This window comes from Bicyclus anynana, chromosome 20, assembly GCF_947172395.1.
Source record: "Bicyclus anynana chromosome 20, ilBicAnyn1.1, whole genome shotgun sequence".
NCBI classification, from domain to species: domain Eukaryota; kingdom Metazoa; phylum Arthropoda; class Insecta; order Lepidoptera; family Nymphalidae; genus Bicyclus; species Bicyclus anynana.
Genome location: NC_069102.1, coordinates 8,207,647 through 8,227,084, shown reverse-complemented (window position 1 = coordinate 8,227,084; position 19,438 = coordinate 8,207,647). Strand labels below are relative to the sequence as shown.

Here is a 19,438-nt window from a genome sequence, read left to right as displayed (position 1 = left end):
CCATTCCACTTGGACATGATTTATATGATTTAGGATAAGTTATCTTAAGTCCCTTATTATGTTCATACAAAAGGTATGATATTTACAAAAAGGCGGTATGTTATGTTAAGTAAATAAGAAGGTACATCCAGTAGTTTTGTATCCGTGACCAGATATATGCCGAGTCCATAACGTCGTTGTTGATTTCGTCAAAATCGTAAAACGTTTATTGGTGATCGGCAGCAAGCGTTACTGTTTCACTTGACGAGGCAACTTCGTAATGTAATGATTTTTGAAGTCGAAATCTTAACGGTGGTCGTTTCGGCCGCACGCATTCCTCTGAAGAATTCGTATTATCACCTACTTGGCTACTCGTGTCGATTATTTATTTTTAAATTGTTAAACATTTTGGCCGGTTTGGTAATTTCTGTGAAGTTTACAATTTTTTTTTTATTATTATTTACAAGTCAGCCCTTGACAACAATCTCACCTGATAAGTGATGATGCAGTCTAAAATGGAAGCGGGCTAACTTGTTAGGAGGAGGATGAAAATCCACACCCCTTTCGGTATCTACACGGTATCGTACCGGAACGCTAAATCGCTTGGCGGTACGTCTTTGCCGGTAGGGTGGTAACTAGATACGGTAGCCACCCCTTTCGGTTTCTACACGATGTCGTGTAGAAACCAAAAGAGGTGATTTTCATCCTCCTCTTAATAAGTTGGCCCGCTTCCATCATAGATAGCATCATCACTTACCATCAGGTGAGATTATAGTCAAGGGCTAACTTGTAAAGAAAAAAAAATCCCAAAATATCCACACTAATGTTATAAATGCGAAAGTATGTGTGCCTGTCTGGCTGTTACCTCTTCAGGCTAAACCACTGAACCGTTTTGTATGAAATTTAGTTTAGAGATAGACCTTGAGCAGGCAAAAGGCTACTTTCTAGTCCGGAAAAATCCGCGGTATTTATGAAAACATAAAAAATAAAAGACTGACATTAGTCGGTCCCTTTATACTTACTTTTTTCGTTTCGCAGTAAAAAGTGAACCGCCTAAGCGTGAATTTTTACTTATCAGCCATGAAAGTGCCTTTAAAAATTGTTATCTCAGATATTTTTAATGCTCGAAAACAATAAACTACGGGAAGGAGTCAATCCCGCTGTGCAAAGCTGTTAAAAAACACTTAAAACAATCATGGCGTATTAAGAGAACATTTTTTAGTAATTAATTATTTTATTACCATTAAGTAAAACAACTAAAATTAATGCACCGTCAAAAATGCATCGTAAATATATAAAATAGACAAGTTTTATTTTAGTTTACAAATTAATAATATAGCTTTAGAAGTTTATATACTTTCTATGATTGAGTTTAAGTTTTTTTTTTAAGAATTTTGCCATAACTATCTTTTTTTAATAAGACCAATATTCCCATTCCCCTCCAACTAGTCGGGAAAGACTGTATTAGGAGTGGGAACAATGTTGGAGTGCACTTGCCTAGAATGGGCTTATTTAGAAAGAAAGAAATAATTTATTTCAAAAATTGTGCCACACTTATAGTGGAATTCATAGACGTTATAGGGAGACCCCCAGGGGATCATTCACCCACTGAGTGTTAAATACGCAAACTCGTATCGTTATCAAACCATATTCGGCTCACTACTGAGCTCGAGCCTCCTCTCAGAATGAGAGGGGTTAGGCCAATAGTCCACCACGCTGGCCCAATGCGGATTGGCAGGCTTCACACACGCAGAGATTTAAAAAAATTCTCTGGTATGCAGGTTTCCTCACGATGTTCCTTCACCGTTATCTAATTCGCAAACAAATAGAGGTTGAATTCGACATTCAGTGACTGCATGATCCTCTGGGGGTGTCTCTACAATGTCTATGAATTCCATTGTTAACCCCCTTAACACTATTGTAGTGCCTGATACTCAGACCACTTAGACAAGTCAAAAACCGAGAGTACTCTAAGCATCAGAACACTATGTAATATTTGGCAATACCTTGAAGAAGGATCCCGCTCAGCATTGTGCTGAATTTACCAAGGAAATATTGGACATACAGCGTTGATTTTCAGCTACACAAACAAGTATTTGAAAGACCTACAATCATAAGTGTAAGGAAATTATGCACTTACATAGTAGTATAGTAGAAGAGAGAGTAAACGTACATCAAGAAATAGATGACCTTCAGTCAGATAGCCGGCCTGGTTTTAAGTGGTAAACCATTGCCTTTAATATAACAACACTTCGGACACAGTCCCTGGGAATGAGTTTACAATATGTACTGCCCTGTGTCTTTAATCTTTCTGACAACAGGCGCTCTTACCACAAGTTCTTAAATCCGTAGTGACTCCATAATGTTTCGGCTTATCGCAGATTGCTTAGAACAGCGATTTGACTTATTTCATTCACTCAGTTCGTACCACTTACTGAGGTAACATTACTGACTCCCTTAAATACAGACAGATATCATGATGGTTTTGTAAAAGTTTGTGGTAAGCACTTCTTTCTCTAAGGATCACAGAAACAAGAAGTCCTAAATAGGAGCGATATGTTTATGTTTATCTATATACAAATACGCTTGTAAAATATTTGGAAGAGAAAGCTGCAGGTTTAATACTCTAAGCTCCAAACTCGAAGCAGAATCGCTTTGAAATTAAATTATGCATCTTTATTTCTGATCAGGTTCTCTTTTATAACTTGTTAATATAAAATTAAGAGTTGTGAAAATTTTTAAAGTCTCAGTTGTTAATATGGTAGTTATTCCATTATATGGTTTTGATTAATATAAAATTATGGTGGATTATCTTTTATTTATATCTGCTAAAACTTTGTGGCAACTATTATACAAACATTTAGCAGTAACAAAACGCTTTTTCCGTTTGTAAGAGAAACTTGGTTTAATGGAAAATATTTTTTTAGAAGATATTGACTAACGTAATATTGCTATTTATAATTGGGTCTTATCCTCCTGCCTACCAGAGATATTTTTTGTATAGAATGTTCTTTAGTTCTCTCATAGTACGTAAGAACGAAAGAACATCCTTCTACAAATGTAGGTAACAAGAGTGCTAATATTGCTGGCGCATAAAAAAACTCTGATGCCTAATGACTCTACCGACGACCGCAGTCGATTGCAGTCGTCGGCAGCTGCCGCTCGTGTAAATGAAAACTATGCAGTTGCATGCATGCAGTTAATCCTTTACTTAAAGTTTATGTTTTATCAAACACACAGTTACCTAGCTAGATGTTATCAATAATACATTAAATTAATCTTCATTAGATATAGAAATAAAAAATAAAGAAATCATTCGCATTATGTTCGACGTGCTCCATATGAATTGAGAGAAAATTAGAAAGAACGGGTTTAAAGTAGATGAGTATGCAAATGTAAAGTCATAAGTATTATTATAAAACATAATTTACGGTGTGATAAAAGTTATGAAGATTGTAGTAGTGGTGACAAAGATTAATTTAAATATTGGACGATTACTGGCAATATTTAATTTAAAATTCATTTATTATCTGAATGTATTTATACATTTCAGTGTCGCTTACAGACAATCTGCGTAATATGCATGTTTTAGAATGAGTGACTTGTAACTTTGTATAATTAGATTTGTGACCCGTGCCTACACAAACTTGTAAGTAAACATATTATCACGATTATTGCTATCTCTCTTGTTGTGTAATTCGTTATGGGTTCTTGGTATAGGCGGGGAGAGTGACTTGAGTGGAAAGGGGAGTGTTTGTTAACAGTCAAAGGATACTTTAACCCTACACACAGCGTTCGCAAGTGCGTGACATCACTCAAGGCATTCTCTGCCATTCTAGGATCTTATTTTGGTTACAGTTCGATTTATTAATTAATTTGTCCTGACAAATAATGTGAAACCTTTGTTCAATATTGGTTTTTAACCGACTTCAAAAAGGAGGAGGTTCTCAATTCGGTCGGTCTGCTAAGAATATAGTGAAAAATAATATTAAGAAATCTTGAGTTATTACATATATCTTCAGTCGGAAGTCAAGGTGTTGGCATGGAAAAGTGAACCGCAGATGTGGGCGTCGATAACCGCGGAGGCGTCAAAGGGGCAATTTGTTCAGTCTGTCCAAATATTCAACGCTTGCATTGGACATACTGATGCGGTGCGATGATAGTCTGCTGAATTTAGGGTCCAGCAGCTTTAATTTCCATAATGATGAGTAATCCATGATTTACAGCTATTTAAAATTAAAAAAGGCACAACAATAATTGATGGGTATAGTATAGATGCATTTCTTATGGTAATGTGGAATATGGTATGGTATGGATGGTATGGTATAGGTGAAAATACTTTTTCTATTCAAAACAACCCAAAGGATTTAAAAAAAAAATCACTGCAAGAAAAACTTTTTTTGCCGCCTATTTAATTTTTCGTAGCTTAAACGATAATGTCATATATGAAAATGATATAAATATATCATCATCATCATCATTATCAACACATATTCGGCTAACTGCTGAGCTCGAGTCTCTCCTTTACCCTCTCAGAATGAAAGGGGTTAGGCCAATATTCCACCACGCTGGCCCAATGCGAATTAGCCGACTTCACACACGCAGAGAATTAAGAAAATTCTCTGGTATGCAGATGCAGTATGGTATGTAATATATCATACACTTTTATAATTAGGAGAGCCTCCCGGAAGTTCAACAAGAAATTAGGAATCCAAAAAGAATGCCTTGCACTACGCCATCTAGTCTAGACATCCATAGCATAATTATATCCATTCAGACTTCCAAGTCTCACTTAACCAATTTTTTAACGAATGTCGCAAGAATTTCACCAAAACCACGATGCAAATTAATCTTGTGTCGGCTGATTCGGAGCTGTGAGATTCTTTGTATTCCAGCCATTCCTACATGAAACGAAACCATTTCGTTACTTTAAAATAAAATTCAAAAAAATATAATCCACATTGATTTATTAATATTTTTTTGTGTTACACCGGACATCATCATCATCATCATCATATCAGCCAATGGACGTCCACTGCAGGACATAGGCCTTTTGTAAGGACTTCCAAACATCACGAAACTGAGCCACCTGCATCCAGGGAATCCCTGCGACTCGCTTGATGTCGTCAGTCCACCTGGTGGGGGGTCGGCCAACACTGCGCTTACTAGTGCGGGATCGCCATTCCAGCACTTTGGGACCCCAACGTCCATAGGCTCTTCGAACTATGTGCTCCGCCCATTGTCACTTCAGCTTCGCAACTCGTTGAGCTATGTCGGTGACTTTGGTTCTTCTGCGGATCTCCTCATTTCTGATTCGATTACTCAAAGATACTCCTAACATAGCTCGTTCCATCGCCCGCTGTGTGACTCTGAGCCTTCTTATGAGGCCCATAGTTAGCGACCAAGTCTCGGAACCATAGGTCATCACTGGCAACACGCACTGTTCGAAGACTTTTGTCTTCAGGCACTGAGGAATTTCGGACGAAAAGATGTCGCGAACATCGACACCGGACTTGCTAAACTGTTATTTTAGATAACATTTATAAAGGTCGTTTTGATTTGGCTCAATAAAATAATAAGTAATTTAATATTCGTATGGAATATTTTTTACGTTTTACCTTACATTACCCTTACCTTATCAGCTGATAGACGTCCTCTGCTGGATATAGGCCTCTTGCATGGACCTCCAAGCACATCGATCTCGAGCCGCCAGCATCCAGCGGCTCCCTGCAACCCGCTTGATATCCTCGATCCACCTAGTGGGGGGTCGACCAATACTGCGCTTTCCGGCGCGGGTTCGCCATTCCAGCACCTTGGGACCCCAACGTCCATCGGCCCTTCGAACCATGTGGCCTGCTAACTGTCACTTCAGCTTCGCGACTCGCTGATCTATGTCAGTAACTTTGTTTCGTCTGCGGATCTCCTCATTCCTGAACGTCATCTATAAACGAATTAAAATACGAAAAAGCAATTTCGAATACAGACACTATAGGAATTCAATTTGTGTTCCACTTTTCTAGAAGTTAACATGAACTATTCTTTTTATAGATCTTTGTTGAACTAATGTATAAAATATACATTGGATTGTACAATTTTGAATGTTTTTGAACAGTGGCGAGGTTCCCCGAGTCTTCACTCGCGTCTGGAAGGGCGCCTGGTGACTGCCCACGTGTTGTGTTCAGCTCACAAACCTGCTCATCTTGCAGCTTCGTGCGCCGCCTTCCGTATAGCTGGAATAACCCGACAGACTCTATTAGGTAATGAATTTACTTAATAAATAAAAAATATTATCACTTGCTGCCTGGCAATGAGGCAGTAGGTTGTAACTAGCCACGGCCTCGACTTGGACCAATTATGAAAACCTTAATCGGCTCAGCCGGGGAACGAACCCAGGACCTACGTCTTGTAAACTCACCGCGCATACCACTGCGCCACGGAGGCCGTCAAAACTGATACTATCTCGAGCAACTACATCTCACCATATTAATGTATTTACTTGGTCTTGGTATTTATCACGATTAAACGAGGAGGATATTAATTCGATCTATTGTATATACGGAGCATGTGCCGTGGTTACTACAGGCCCATATAAATTGGTATAATTATTAGGCAATTTTAAAACGATACATTTCTTGATACTAAAACAAAAGGACAGTGAACAGTCGATGTATTTTGCTAGTATCTGTGATAAATCCTTAAGACAAAGGTACCACAAACTAAAATCCCTCTAGATATTTCCTGAGGATGTATTATCTCGACTTTATACACTGTTATATAGATTTTGTCAATAGATTTTTCTCAAATGCTCAAGGATTAGCAAAAAAATCATCAATATTATTAATATTCACAGTAGTGATAATCTATGCTAATATTATAAAGCTGAAGAGTTTGTTTGTTTGGTTGATTGATTGTACGCGCTAATCTCAGGAACTACTGGTCTGATTTGAAAAATTCTTTCATTGTTAGATAGCCGATTTATCAAGGAAAGGCTATAGGCAATTTTATCCCCGTATTCCTTCAGTAACGGGATCCACGCGGGTGAAACCGCCCGGCGTTAGCTAGTAAAATATATTATTATTTGGTACAGTAGAATTTTGTTTTAATCCAAAAATATATTTTAGATGTTAGATCAATACCGTTCCACGCTGGAGAGACGGTGACGTCAGAGCCAGCCTCTCAAAGTCAGGGTCTCAGTGTTCTGGAGTCACTCGCAATTGGTGTCTGCGTATTGATGATTGTCTTCGTGTACGCAGCTGGCATTATCTTCTACATTCACTATAAGCAGAAGCAGAGAAGGAAATCTAAAGATCCAGAGTTGAATCATTCTCAAACTACTTCTACAGATAATGCATCATCCATTATCGATTCACACTTGGGCATGGATAGTATGGTAAGTCTTAATTGAGTTTTAGTTTCTACAAAAGAACAAAAACTTATAAATAACTTCATAACTATTTACAAGACAATAAATTTAAATAAGTACTATATATTAACAAAATATTAAAAGAAAATGTTCAAAAAATATACGCCATCAAGTTTTCTCCCAAAAGCATTCCAAAAAGACAGGCAAGGCTTATCCTTAGGACCAAGCAAGCATCAGCTTTTGAGATATCTGATACATGGATCAGTCTTACTTAAGTTTCTAGATGTACCTAGACTCAATAAAGATTGTTTGTTTCAGAGAATGAAAACAAATCCATTAATGACAATGGAAAGTGCAAGAAGTGATTACACAAATGATGCTGGTTTATCTGACGTCAGTGAGCATACAGAAGATACGTTTGATTCCTCATCTGTCAATACTCAAAAGGTAATATTGAGAACAATTTCTACCTCTCATAGGAGGGTTATACAAACCTGCACCGCTTTCTCAGTTCGGGTTGGTGAACTTAGGTTAAAAATACGTCAGTCTTAATAAAGTAGGTGTTCAGTGATGAAAATAATCGGGATCTAAATTCAGAGGCACAAACAATCCATTATTCATCACTAAATTTTCTTAGCCACCATTTTCGTCTACTAATGTGAACCTATAGTGCCCGCCACGAGATATTGTGTTTGTGAAGTTAGCAACAAATGACTGCGCAATTAATTACTAACGGTACAAACGGCGCGGACGAGGAGAGTTCGCGTCTGTACAAATGCGCAAAATCATTCCGCAGCCAACTTCACAAACATAAAGACCCTTGGCAAGCACTATACTTTCAATTCTTTCAAATTGTAACTTTATAAAAATCTCAGGGAGTAAATAAATTATTAATTTAACCACAAGTCTATTAAACTTTAATATCAGTTTCAGGATCGGAATTCTAATGTCATCTCTGCTGTGGTACATTCAAGACGTAAAAAGCCATCAAGACCATCAATTAGAGCTTCTTCAACGCCAGAACGAGTCAATGAAAGAGTGCACAGACGGTCTGCTTCACCAGAAATTGAAAAAGCACCACATTCAGATTTGTCAATACTTCACTGTAGTATAGAAAACAATGAAACAGAGATGATACCACCTCCACCAGAAGGAGAGCCAGTTATACGAAGAAAATTGTACTTTAATCCTGTATTCTTTGAAATAGAACATCTAAAGGTAAGCTTGCAATGTAAGCGTTCTTTTATTTTTCTATTTTATTAATTTCCATTCACTACAATGTATGTTTCTTTTTAGAGCCCTCCACCAGCCGCAATTGACTTTTTAATAAAACTAAGGGAAGTAATGTCAATTGCCAAAGAAAAGATGATATCAAAAAGATTTATTCCTATATTATCCGATATTCCAGAAGAAGAATCATATCATACAGTAGATCTTGGTTGGGATATTCCATGCGCAAGAAGAGGAAGAAGATTTAGTGCTATAAGTTTAAAGCGAGAAAATAGCCGACGCGCTATTCTATGCGGAGGATGTCCTGGATGTAATAGTAGTGAACGAGCGAAGAAAAATGCTAGTTTAATTAGATCAAATTCGTGTAAAACTTGTGTAAGTGATGATTACAAGCAGAGAATTGTTCAAAAATGGTTAGACGAGGTCCCTACTCCTACCAATGCAACCAGACCTGTTAAATCAATAGCTAAGGTGAGTGGAACTCCAAGAGTTATTGAACCTAAAGATAAAGAAGAAGTTAGAATTAATATCGTTGAACCAGTGGTTAATGAAGAGTCTGAGCCAATTAGAATTACAGATTCGATTATGATAAATTTAAAATGCGAAAGTATTATGGGAAATCCGATAATCCAAGAACACAAAAAGAATGAAACTTCGTTTGTTTTATCAGCCGCTTCCAACTCTCTGGAAAGAAAAAGTCCTTCAAATCATGCTACTAGAATTGTTAGAAAAAAATTACCACCTCCGCCACCTCCTCCTATCGAATTCTCCGATACACCTGATACAAAGGAGGCTGTGCCTGTTTCTCCAGAAGTAAAAAGAAAAATGCAGGCAGTAATACGTGAATTAAATAAATGTCGTCGTGTTGAACCAAATGATTTCTATGACATTCTTCAATCACAATCTGTAGTACCAAAATTAGTAATACCAGTAGTAGCGGCCGACACAGTTTATTATAGTGATGATAATAGACTTTCTGGAGACTCTAAAAATAATATTGAGATTGAAAGCAATGAACAATTTGACAGTTTAGACAGAAAAATGCCGAAAAAGAGAAGGTTTTCCTTAGATTATGCAGCACAATCAAATAAAAAAGAAATCTTAAGCTTACAAAATACTAATATAACCCGCGATAGAAGAACACGAAGTTGGCGTGATTTAAAATATAGTCAGACTGGAAATAATGTAGTTCATCAAACAATAACGTTTAACAGTGATAATAAGAAAAAATATAGCAGCAACAATGATGTATTTGTTAATTCTGTAGACCCTATATATAATAATATTGAAAATCCTGGACCATTAACAATTGAAGTTAGAGGTTCTCCCGTAGATAATAATATATCAAAAATCAGTGATGACTTCGATCCTGACACTCTTGATAGAAAACCTAAAAAATCAGCAGAAGATAAAGTACCTAAGAAACGCGTTGAAAAAATATTACTAAAATCTGAGGGCAGTTTTAAGTGCAAACTTGTAGTACCTGAAAGCCAACCAAAAATATGTCCTACGGAAGACGCATTTACAAGAAAAATAGGTAGCTTGAGAGAAATATATGAAGCTAGAAACAAAGCTCATAATGAAGCTCGATTTTACGAAAGACGTGGTAGCGTACCGTATGGAACGCAAGAGTTAGCAGCTTACGTAAAAAATTTAGAACAACCTAAAAACCTAGGAAGTCAGTTCGACCCCAAACCACCTATGCCACCAAAACAAAAACGGGGTTCAGAGTTTTACTCAAAAGGTCAAACACCAAGAAACAGTCCTCCGAGTGATCGATATCGTTCTTCGGAAGAGAGAGATAGATTTCCACCCCAAGCAAGAAATGACGAAAGAAGAAGTGATCTAAATGCTAGACGCTCTGGAAGACGGTCCGCAAGAACAAGACCCAGACGCGTGGATATAAGAAAGCTATGCCGCACAGAAGACTCTGGCTACTTAAGCACAGATTCAAATGAGTCAAAACAAAGAGCGAGATATTTGTTGCAGTTTAAACCGAAGCTGCCTCTTCCGGAGCCAATTCTCAAGATGCCAGTGAGTAAAGTCAACAGTTTACATATAGATACAGACACTGATGACTTGGAATCATTATGTGATGGACGAAGTGAATCCGGGGGTGAAAGCGTAGAGACTGATTCAGTATTTTTTGGAAACTTTAAAGACTCGAAAGATATTTTCGACGAACTAGGTTATGGTTCTCGGAATAAGTTAGGTCGTAATCAGGAGCAAGTGGACTCTGGCTTTGTTGGTGAAACTAATATAATTCTAAGTGGTGACAGTGACTCTGAACACAAAAGTGTAATTTCTATTGTAACTGGGCGGGACGGAAGAGCTTCGGCAGCTTCCATTTCGAATTTAGATGACTCGCCTTATGTACAATCTGTGGAGTGTTAGATCTTTTATTGTTATTATGTATTTTAATTCATAAAACCAAAACATGTAAATGTTAATGATAAGTCAATACATAAATTACAATACAACGAATAATTAATTAAATATTAGGTTATATTTTATACAATATGTAGGAACTTGATAGTAATCTGTTGTGCAAAATGTACTACATTTTGCACAACTGATTACTATCAAGTTAATTTCTCATCTCGATGAGACGATCAACTTTTTTCATTTACGAATATTCTTGATTCTGATAGTTACCTGAAAATAAAAAATTCTGAGCTTCGGAACAAGATAATGTATAACGCAATTTGTTTTACACGCAACGCAACGAAATTATTAAAAGTACTTATTTATTTATTATTTAAAGTAAGTATTACTAACCATCTGTTTTTTTACTGTTGCTTAATAAATAGTTATACAACTTAACAGCCACAATGTCCTACAAATTGCATGGTAGATTATCTCGTTCCGACGTTCAGAATTATTTATTTTCTGGTAACTCATTTAGCTACCAGAATCAAGAATTTTCGTAAATAAAATAGTTGATCGTCTCATCGAGATGAGAAATTTACGAAAAATTTACTAGATAGTTAATCAGTTGTTCTACAGATCCCGGACGGTATCAGATATTAAATAAGTTTTATTTTAAGCGCCACCGAATTTTACCTCATGATATACAATAAGTGTATATTTTTTTATCGTTGAAGATATATTGTTGCAGTGAATAAACTGCTTTAATAGAATCAGGTTTTCTGATATTAGTGTGCTAATACAATTAGACAGTACATTTGATTAGTATGTTTAATTTTTTATTGACTCTCTTAACGCATTATAATGGTCGTAAATAAGCTGTGCTTGATGTGAGTTAGAATTTAGGAAGACTGCGTGGGGCATTCTTTAATTAGAATGGAAATAACAACGCAGTCAGTGTTAAAGTTGGTTATATTCGCCTTGTTAACTATAAATTTTAAATTGTAGTCATCTTTAAGTTAATCATTCTTCCTTTTTGAAAGTTGAAAAATAACAAACGTTTGTTATTTTCAATAGATGCATCTTTCTGTTAGAACCCGATTTTTTTAACTTGTAACCATAGACGTAATAAAAAGTCCAGACGGTTTCTCGCTGCCAAAAAATTAAAGCACCATAATGGCGCCGAGTATCTATGTTGAGTGTGAATTGTAAAGGAAATTAATGGCGGTGTTCATATGTGTATCTGTGTGCGTGTCGGCGTATACGTATATGCAAACTGGGAGAATTGGAGTGCGTCACTTTTTAGCTCAGCCAGTCTACGTGAGCGTGAGTGAGCTGTCTGGATTTTTTATTGCGTCTAAGTTACTATGCTTATATCTTGGTCCACTAATCTACTTTATACAAAATATCTTAGAATACAGTGTAAATAATAGATTAATGTATATTATAATTTGTATTGAATGCCATTTTTGTATATATTAGAACCGGCCGGTTGTGCAATTAAGTAATTCAAAGTTTGAGGAAGATAAAGAGGCTAAGAAATTATTCTTAACGATTTAAATTTTGTATTGATATTTGTAAGCATTTTTCTGTAAATACTATTACGAATACGTAAGATTTTGTTATGTAAATAAATATGAATGATATGGTTTGGATAATATATTTGTATTTGGATGGTAAATTGTATATTATTTTGTTATATTATGATTTAGAAAGTGTAATGATAAATAAATACATCCCTGTTATGTTGTCAATGATTAATTAATTATTATTTTTACTTGCAAATTCCCTGAAACTATCGCAATAAATAACCCCTTGTCCACGCAATGGACCCTACCAACTACCAATGGAATGCTAAGATAATAAATAAATAAATATACTTAAACAATACACGTCACTATTTAGCCCCAAAGTAAACATACAGAGTATCTTGTGTTATAAGTGTGTACTAAGATAGTTGTTCGGTACTAAGATAGTTGATATTATAATATTCATATATATTTATATACTACATATAAATACACACAGACACTGGAAAACCCGTGCTCATCACACAAATATTTTCCGGTTGTAGAAATCGAACCCACGACCGTGGATACAGAAAGCAGGGTACCACCCACTGCGCGACGCGGCCGTCTAATTAAAAGATATTCGTCTCATCATTATCAGTCGTTAAACGTGCATTGCTGGATAATGGGCATAGGTCTCCTGTAAGGACTTTTTCTTTGTTTTTAATTAATTACAAGTTTGCCCTTGACCACACTCTCATTTGATGTTAGGTGATTATGCAATCTAGGATGGAAGCGGGCTCACTTGTTAGGAGTAGGATGAAAATCCACACCGTTTTCGATTTCTACACGACATCGTATCGGAACGCTAAATCGCTTGGCGGTACGTCTTTGCCGGGTGGGTGGTACCTAGCCACGGCCGAAGCCTGCCAGACCAATTAAGAAAACCTCAATCGGCCCAGCCGGGGATCGAACCCAGGACCTCCATCAAGTAAGTAAAACCACCGCGCGTATCAATGCGCCACGGAGGTCATCGGTCTACCTAGTGAGGGATCAAACTGCGCTTTCCGATGCGGGATCTTTATATTTTATTGAGTAAACATTAAAAAAAAATATATATAGGTGAAAAATAAGGTTTCTGTATTTGGCTAATTTTAGTAAAATAAATAAAAATTTTCGTGGCCCATGAGGGGATCGAACCCGCGACCTTCGCGTTATTAGCACGACGCTCTAACCAACTGAGCTAATGGGCCGACAGCATTGGTGGTAAAATTTTGCATACGGATCATAAAGATATGAAACCTATATGAATTGTTCAAGATAAAACTACTACCTACATTATTTATTATCTATAATAATCTATATAATAATGACAAAGATCTATACGATAGGCCAGCCATATTAATACTGTCAAAAAATAGCAGTAAGTAGCTTAGAACCAGGAGACGGGGCATAGGATACTTATGGTAGGGGTAGGGTAGGGTAGGAGTAAATTAGGGGTAGGATAGGGGTAGATTAGGAGTAGGTATGGTAGGGAAAAATTTTACATAAGTCAAACCGAAGCTTGACCGGATCCTCTAATATATACTAATATTATAAAGCTGAAGAGTTTGTTTATTTGTTTGTTTGGTTGAACGTGAACTAATCTCATTAACTACTGGTCCGTTTTGAAAAATTCTTTCAACACGGAAAGTAATTTAAAAAGGTAGCCTATTTATCGAGGAAGGCTATAGGCTATATATAATCCCCGTATTCCTATGGGATCGACAATCACGCGCGTGAAACCGCGCGGCGTCAGCTAGTGAATCATAATAGGGTGGGTAGTGTGTTATCGCACAATAGTACCATATAATTAGCACCCAATATTACGTCTTTTTCCACGTCGAATGAGCTATCCTCAGTACTTAACTTTCTATTCTAATTTTTCTTAAAAGACAGAAACTTTTGACCCAGCTACATAATGCGTTTTGGCGTTATTGTCTACAACTTGTTAGTTTGAACTCTCAAAGTACCTATCTAGTTATTTCAGACAAACCAGCAGGTCAGAGCATGTTGAAGAACAGACAAGAATATCTAATTACTATCAGGTAGCCAGCACGTAGTTGGTATATCTCAGAAGATTATGTTACAATACGTGTAATCACCGGTTCAATTTCAAGCGATTGTTTGAAACCGATGTGTTGTTAAGGTACCTCACAATATTCAATAGATTTTGATATTTACTGATTAAAAATTAAGAATTAGAATCCAATGAATCTGAAGATCAGTTTAAATACTGTTAGATTGGTTGACCCTTTGATTAGATTTAAATTAAATATTGTTGGTAAGTTAATAGTAATGGTACTTTTAATGTACGATACACATCGAGTAAGTAGATACACTTACCAAGCTATCTTGCTGTGAATCTGACTGGACAGTCAAACTGTTCAGTTAAAACTGAAGGTCTATAGTCCACATTACCCTATTCGTATTCATGCGTCTCCCAATTATTGTTTTATAAATTTATAACTTCTAGCAGATGCCGCGCGGTTTCAGTTGCCGTCGGAATATGGGAATAAAATATAGCCTATAGCACTCGCGGATAGTGTTTCCCAACAGTGAAAGAATTTTTAAAATCAGTTCAGTAGTTTCAGAGCCTATTCAATGCAAACATACAAACAAATCGTTCCTCTTTATAATATAAATAGTATAGACAGATAGTATCTAACCGTAACAAAGCAATTGACTGTGATCGCATCTAATGATAAGTTCATCATCACTCTGCAGTTTTATGAGTGTAGTGCAGTAACAAAAATATTATGTAAGGACCAGCGCCGGCAAGTAAATTTTAGAATGGAGCGAGATTCAATTATAGCGCCTCTCCAGTTTGCTCCACATATCAATTTGTAAGTACAAAGTAAGAATGGAACGCGAATATCTTGACCATACTCTGGAGTTACCAATTGGAATTCAGGCGCAATGCCGTCTACAGTCGACTAGGGTTTCAGAAGTAATAAAATATCGATAACTTCTTAAATCAAACTCCCGGATGCGCCCGCGTCTCGTTCATCTCTTCGCTTAATATAAAAACAATTGAAAAAAAGACATTTCTTTTATTTTTCTTTACCATTTAGGCGCCCTCTAGGATTTGTGTAAGTGCCGTAGGCTCCTTATGGGACCTCAGCGGCGTCACCGGAGGGTTTGGGCGAGCGCAGAAGCATCGCCTGATGGGGCCCGAAGGCAGAAGCAGAGTAGATGGGCGGAACGACTCTCTAAGGTCGTCTCCTCTGAGACTCGGACCTCGGCTTAGAAGGCCGTTCGGGAAGGGTTGGATTTGGCGCCTGGGGCGACTGCTCTGTTCGCAGTATGGGATATGTTTTCTGTGGTATGGGCGGGACAGCCCTGGTAAGGACCTTAGAATATCTGCAGAAAAGTAAAGACCATCAACAGGTCATCCCATTTATAAAGCAAAACATTAGAGGACAATGTCATAGAGGTCGTACAAATACAAATATTAATACTTAATCATTTAAAAAAGAGAAATTAAATGTCACATGTCTCAAACGGTGAAGGAAAAGATCGCGAGGAAACCTGCATATCAGAGAATTTTCTTATTTCTCTGCGTGTGTGAAGTCTGCCAATCCGCATTGGGCCAGCGTGGTGGACTATTGGCCTAACCCCTCTCATTCTGAGAGGAGACTCGAGCTCAGCAGTGAGCCGAATATGGGTTGATAACGACGGCGATTTAAAAAAGACTAGATCTATATACATAATGCGTTACACGCTTCTAACAAAGTTGCTAAATAGAGGTACATAGATTAAAGACATTATAGTGAGCTCGTATTGCTGCAATTTCCTCTATATAAAGAACGTTGGTAAGACATAAAGGTTATGCTCTAAATTGCTGATCATCCAAATTTTACAACCGAGAATATACGAGTACTTAAGTATTTATTAAAGGTAGCTAGACTTAACGGTCATGTCGAAACTTCCAAACACTTTTATTATATTCTAGTCCTTAATTGACTATCCAATCAATCCATATTCGACTTCACATACGTAGATAATTAAGAAAATTCTCAGGTATGCAGGTTTCCTCACGATGTTTTTCCTTCACCGTTTAAGACGCGTGATACTGGTGCATACCTCGGACCGGATTCGAATCTACGCCCTCCGAATTGAAGACAGTGGTCATATACACTGGGCTATCACGGCTCTCTTCGGTATTAAGTTATAGTTACTTAATAGAAATATGTTATGTTTGTTCAGTATCTTTAAAAACTGTATATACAAAAATGTAATAATGGAATTAAATACAAAAATTATGCATGTGTGCTCAGCGGAGTAGTTAAATTCGGCTCACTTTTTGCAGTGATTTTGTGTGTACGTAACATGTCTATAGTATAAAATGTCGTTGGGCGCAATTGTATTAACTGTCGTGTCAGCTAGAGATAGAGACGAATTTGAAACTCACAATGTTCAGTTATAAAAATGTCATCGTTGCAGAATAGCTCAGTAACTTAGGCATTATCCCTTTTGGATGGAAAATGGGTGGAAAATGAGAAGTTTAAGGTTATGTTATTTTACAAATAGAGAGCCTAGGCTACGCGAATGGGGATGATAAATAGGTTTGAATATATTGATTTTTATGATACATTCGGGTAAATAAGGTCAATGTTGACTAATTTATACATAAAAAGCAAAGATTGTCTGGATATTTGCAAAATAAATGAGATTATAAAATTTCAAAATCTATTAAAAATCTTTTATCGTAATTAGATGAAAATTCATACAGTTTTAGCTTCCTTACATTCAATGTGACATTTTTTAATACATGAACTGTAAACATAAACGCACAAATAACAAAGATATTAGTAACTTTGTTTGAATGCACATACAAATCTAACGATCATTTCATTACCTACGACGTCATAAGTTCGTGCCATTTTGTATGGGGCGTTTTTCAGAGATCCGCGGCAGCGTCGCAAATCTGACCCTTTAAATCCCTGTAGCTCCGAAAGTAATGATTGCAAATACCCTGTTCCTTTTACAAAATTGCTTTACTATTAGCATACTCTTAATTTATATACAATTTAAAAAAACTGTCATCATCTCTATTGTCTGAGCAAAGGCATTTCACGGGCAAACTTGTGTATAACATCTGGGGGGTCGAAAACTGTTTAACACAGTTAAGCAAAATTTTCCAGTTAAACATTATGTTACACAAAATGTCACAGTTGGCAAGTCGTAAAGTGACGGCTTAGCGGCTTTCTATGAAATTGTAAACTCTTGCGTCATTTCGTAGAAATCTGTCGATCCATTACATTTGTTTTTTTTTGGTTAAACAAGATAAATTTTGAAAAATTAATACGGTTGATCGTTAATTAATTTTATACGCTTAAAACTTAACATGAATGTCCACATAAGGTATTTTGTTTTATAAGATACTCGTAGATATTATTAATTAGAGACGTTAGATAGCCCACGTGATAGGATATGACCTCTGCCTCCGATTCCGAAGGGTGTGGGTTCAAATCCGGTCTGGAGCATGCACCTCCCAACTTTTCAATTGAATGCATTTTAAGAAATTAAATATCATGTGTCTCAAACGGCGAAGGAAAACATCGTGAGGAAACCTGTATACCAGAGAATTTTCTTAATTCTCTGCGTGTGTGAAGTTTGCCAATCCCCATTGGGCCAGCGTAGTGGACTATTGGCCTAACCCCTCTCATTCTGAGAGGAGACTCGATCTCAGCAGTTAGCCGAATATGGGTTGATAACGAATATAGCACAGTAAAAAAAAAATATTGTTTACTGTGACTATAATAGTAGTAGCAGTAGCATTTCCGTAGATTTTATTTTGAGATAAAACTCTACCGGGGTGTTCTATGTATACGCTTACTTAGGTATATTTGATTTTAATCACCATTGCTGTAAGTAGATACCTACTGCAGTTTCGATGGTCTTTAAGTGGTATGGTTGCCGACATTTCTCAAAGTGGGGTTTATATTATTTTAAATGTATATAGGACCATGTACAAAATGTATCCTTTATAATAAAAAAAGTATTATCAAAATCGGACAACTCAATAAAAAGTTATGCTCAGTTTTACATTACGAAAACAGGGGAAGATTGATTGTTTACCCATTAATTTTAGTATAAAACCAAATATAACTCTATATTAAGTAGTCCGATTTTGATAATTCTTTTCTTTATTATAATGGGTATATTCCTAAGATAGTTTCATGTAAATATAAAAAACAATCGAAACCTAAAGCTAAGAAAACGGTAGATGACTGATTGTCGGCCCATTAATTAGACCATTGGCAACGCCTTGAAAGTTATCAATAGATAGAAAATATTATAATATTTTCTTTCGCTTATAAGTTTTCTGTATACGTTTGTATTTATGAAGTCGGTAGTATTTTTAAATTATTTTTGATATAAATAGCATACATATTTTTTAACAATATAAATCATTTCGTCCCCGCACCAAAACATTTCTGATTTTAAATAACATAAAAAACATGACTTTTAAAAAAAATCATCAAAATCGGAGCTGTTTCTGGGGAGTTCCAGGAAACGCTTACTTTATGTATTATTTTACTCCACTATTAATAACAGTTACAATAGAGATGATGACAGTTTTTTTAAATTGTATATAAATTAAGAGTATGCTAATAGTAAAGCAATTTTGTAAAAGTAACAGGGTATCTGCGATCATTACTTTCGGAGCTACAGGGATTTAAAAGGTCAGATTTGCAGCGCTGCCGCGGATCCCTGAAAAACGCCTCATACAAAATGGTACGAACTTATGACGTCTTAGGCAATTAATGATCGTTAGATTTGTATGGGCGTTTAAACAAAATTACTAACATCTTTGTCATTTCTGCGTTTATGTTTATAGCTCATATATTAAAAAAATGTCACATTTAATGTAAGGAAGCTAAAACTGTATGAATTTTCATCTAATTACAATAAAATATTTTTAATAAATTTTGAAATTTTATAA

The 19,438-nt window shown here is 36.3% G+C and overlaps 1 protein-coding gene and 1 non-coding gene across 3 annotated transcripts in view; one reads left to right on the top strand and one right to left on the bottom strand.

Annotated features, from left to right (window-relative positions):
* The window catches only part of LOC112053335 (uncharacterized), an 81,208-nt gene extending 68,519 nt beyond the window's left edge, over positions 1–12,689 (top strand). For both annotated transcript variants that reach the window (XM_052887714.1, XM_052887715.1), the window contains exons 6-10: positions 6,092–6,236; positions 7,101–7,369; positions 7,661–7,789; positions 8,270–8,560; positions 8,639–12,689. In XM_052887714.1, the coding sequence (XP_052743674.1) occupies positions 6,092–6,236; positions 7,101–7,369; positions 7,661–7,789; positions 8,270–8,560; positions 8,639–10,966 (3,162 nt within the window). In that variant the 3' untranslated portion in view covers positions 10,967–12,689. The remainder of the gene's footprint in view (positions 1–6,091; positions 6,237–7,100; positions 7,370–7,660; positions 7,790–8,269; positions 8,561–8,638) is intronic.
* Positions 12,690–13,626: 937 nt separating this feature from the next.
* Trnai-aau (transfer RNA isoleucine (anticodon AAU)) lies at positions 13,627–13,700 on the bottom strand. Its single transcript has one exon. It is a non-coding gene; the product is annotated as a tRNA-Ile (tRNA).
* Positions 13,701–19,438: the final 5,738 nt, after the last annotated feature.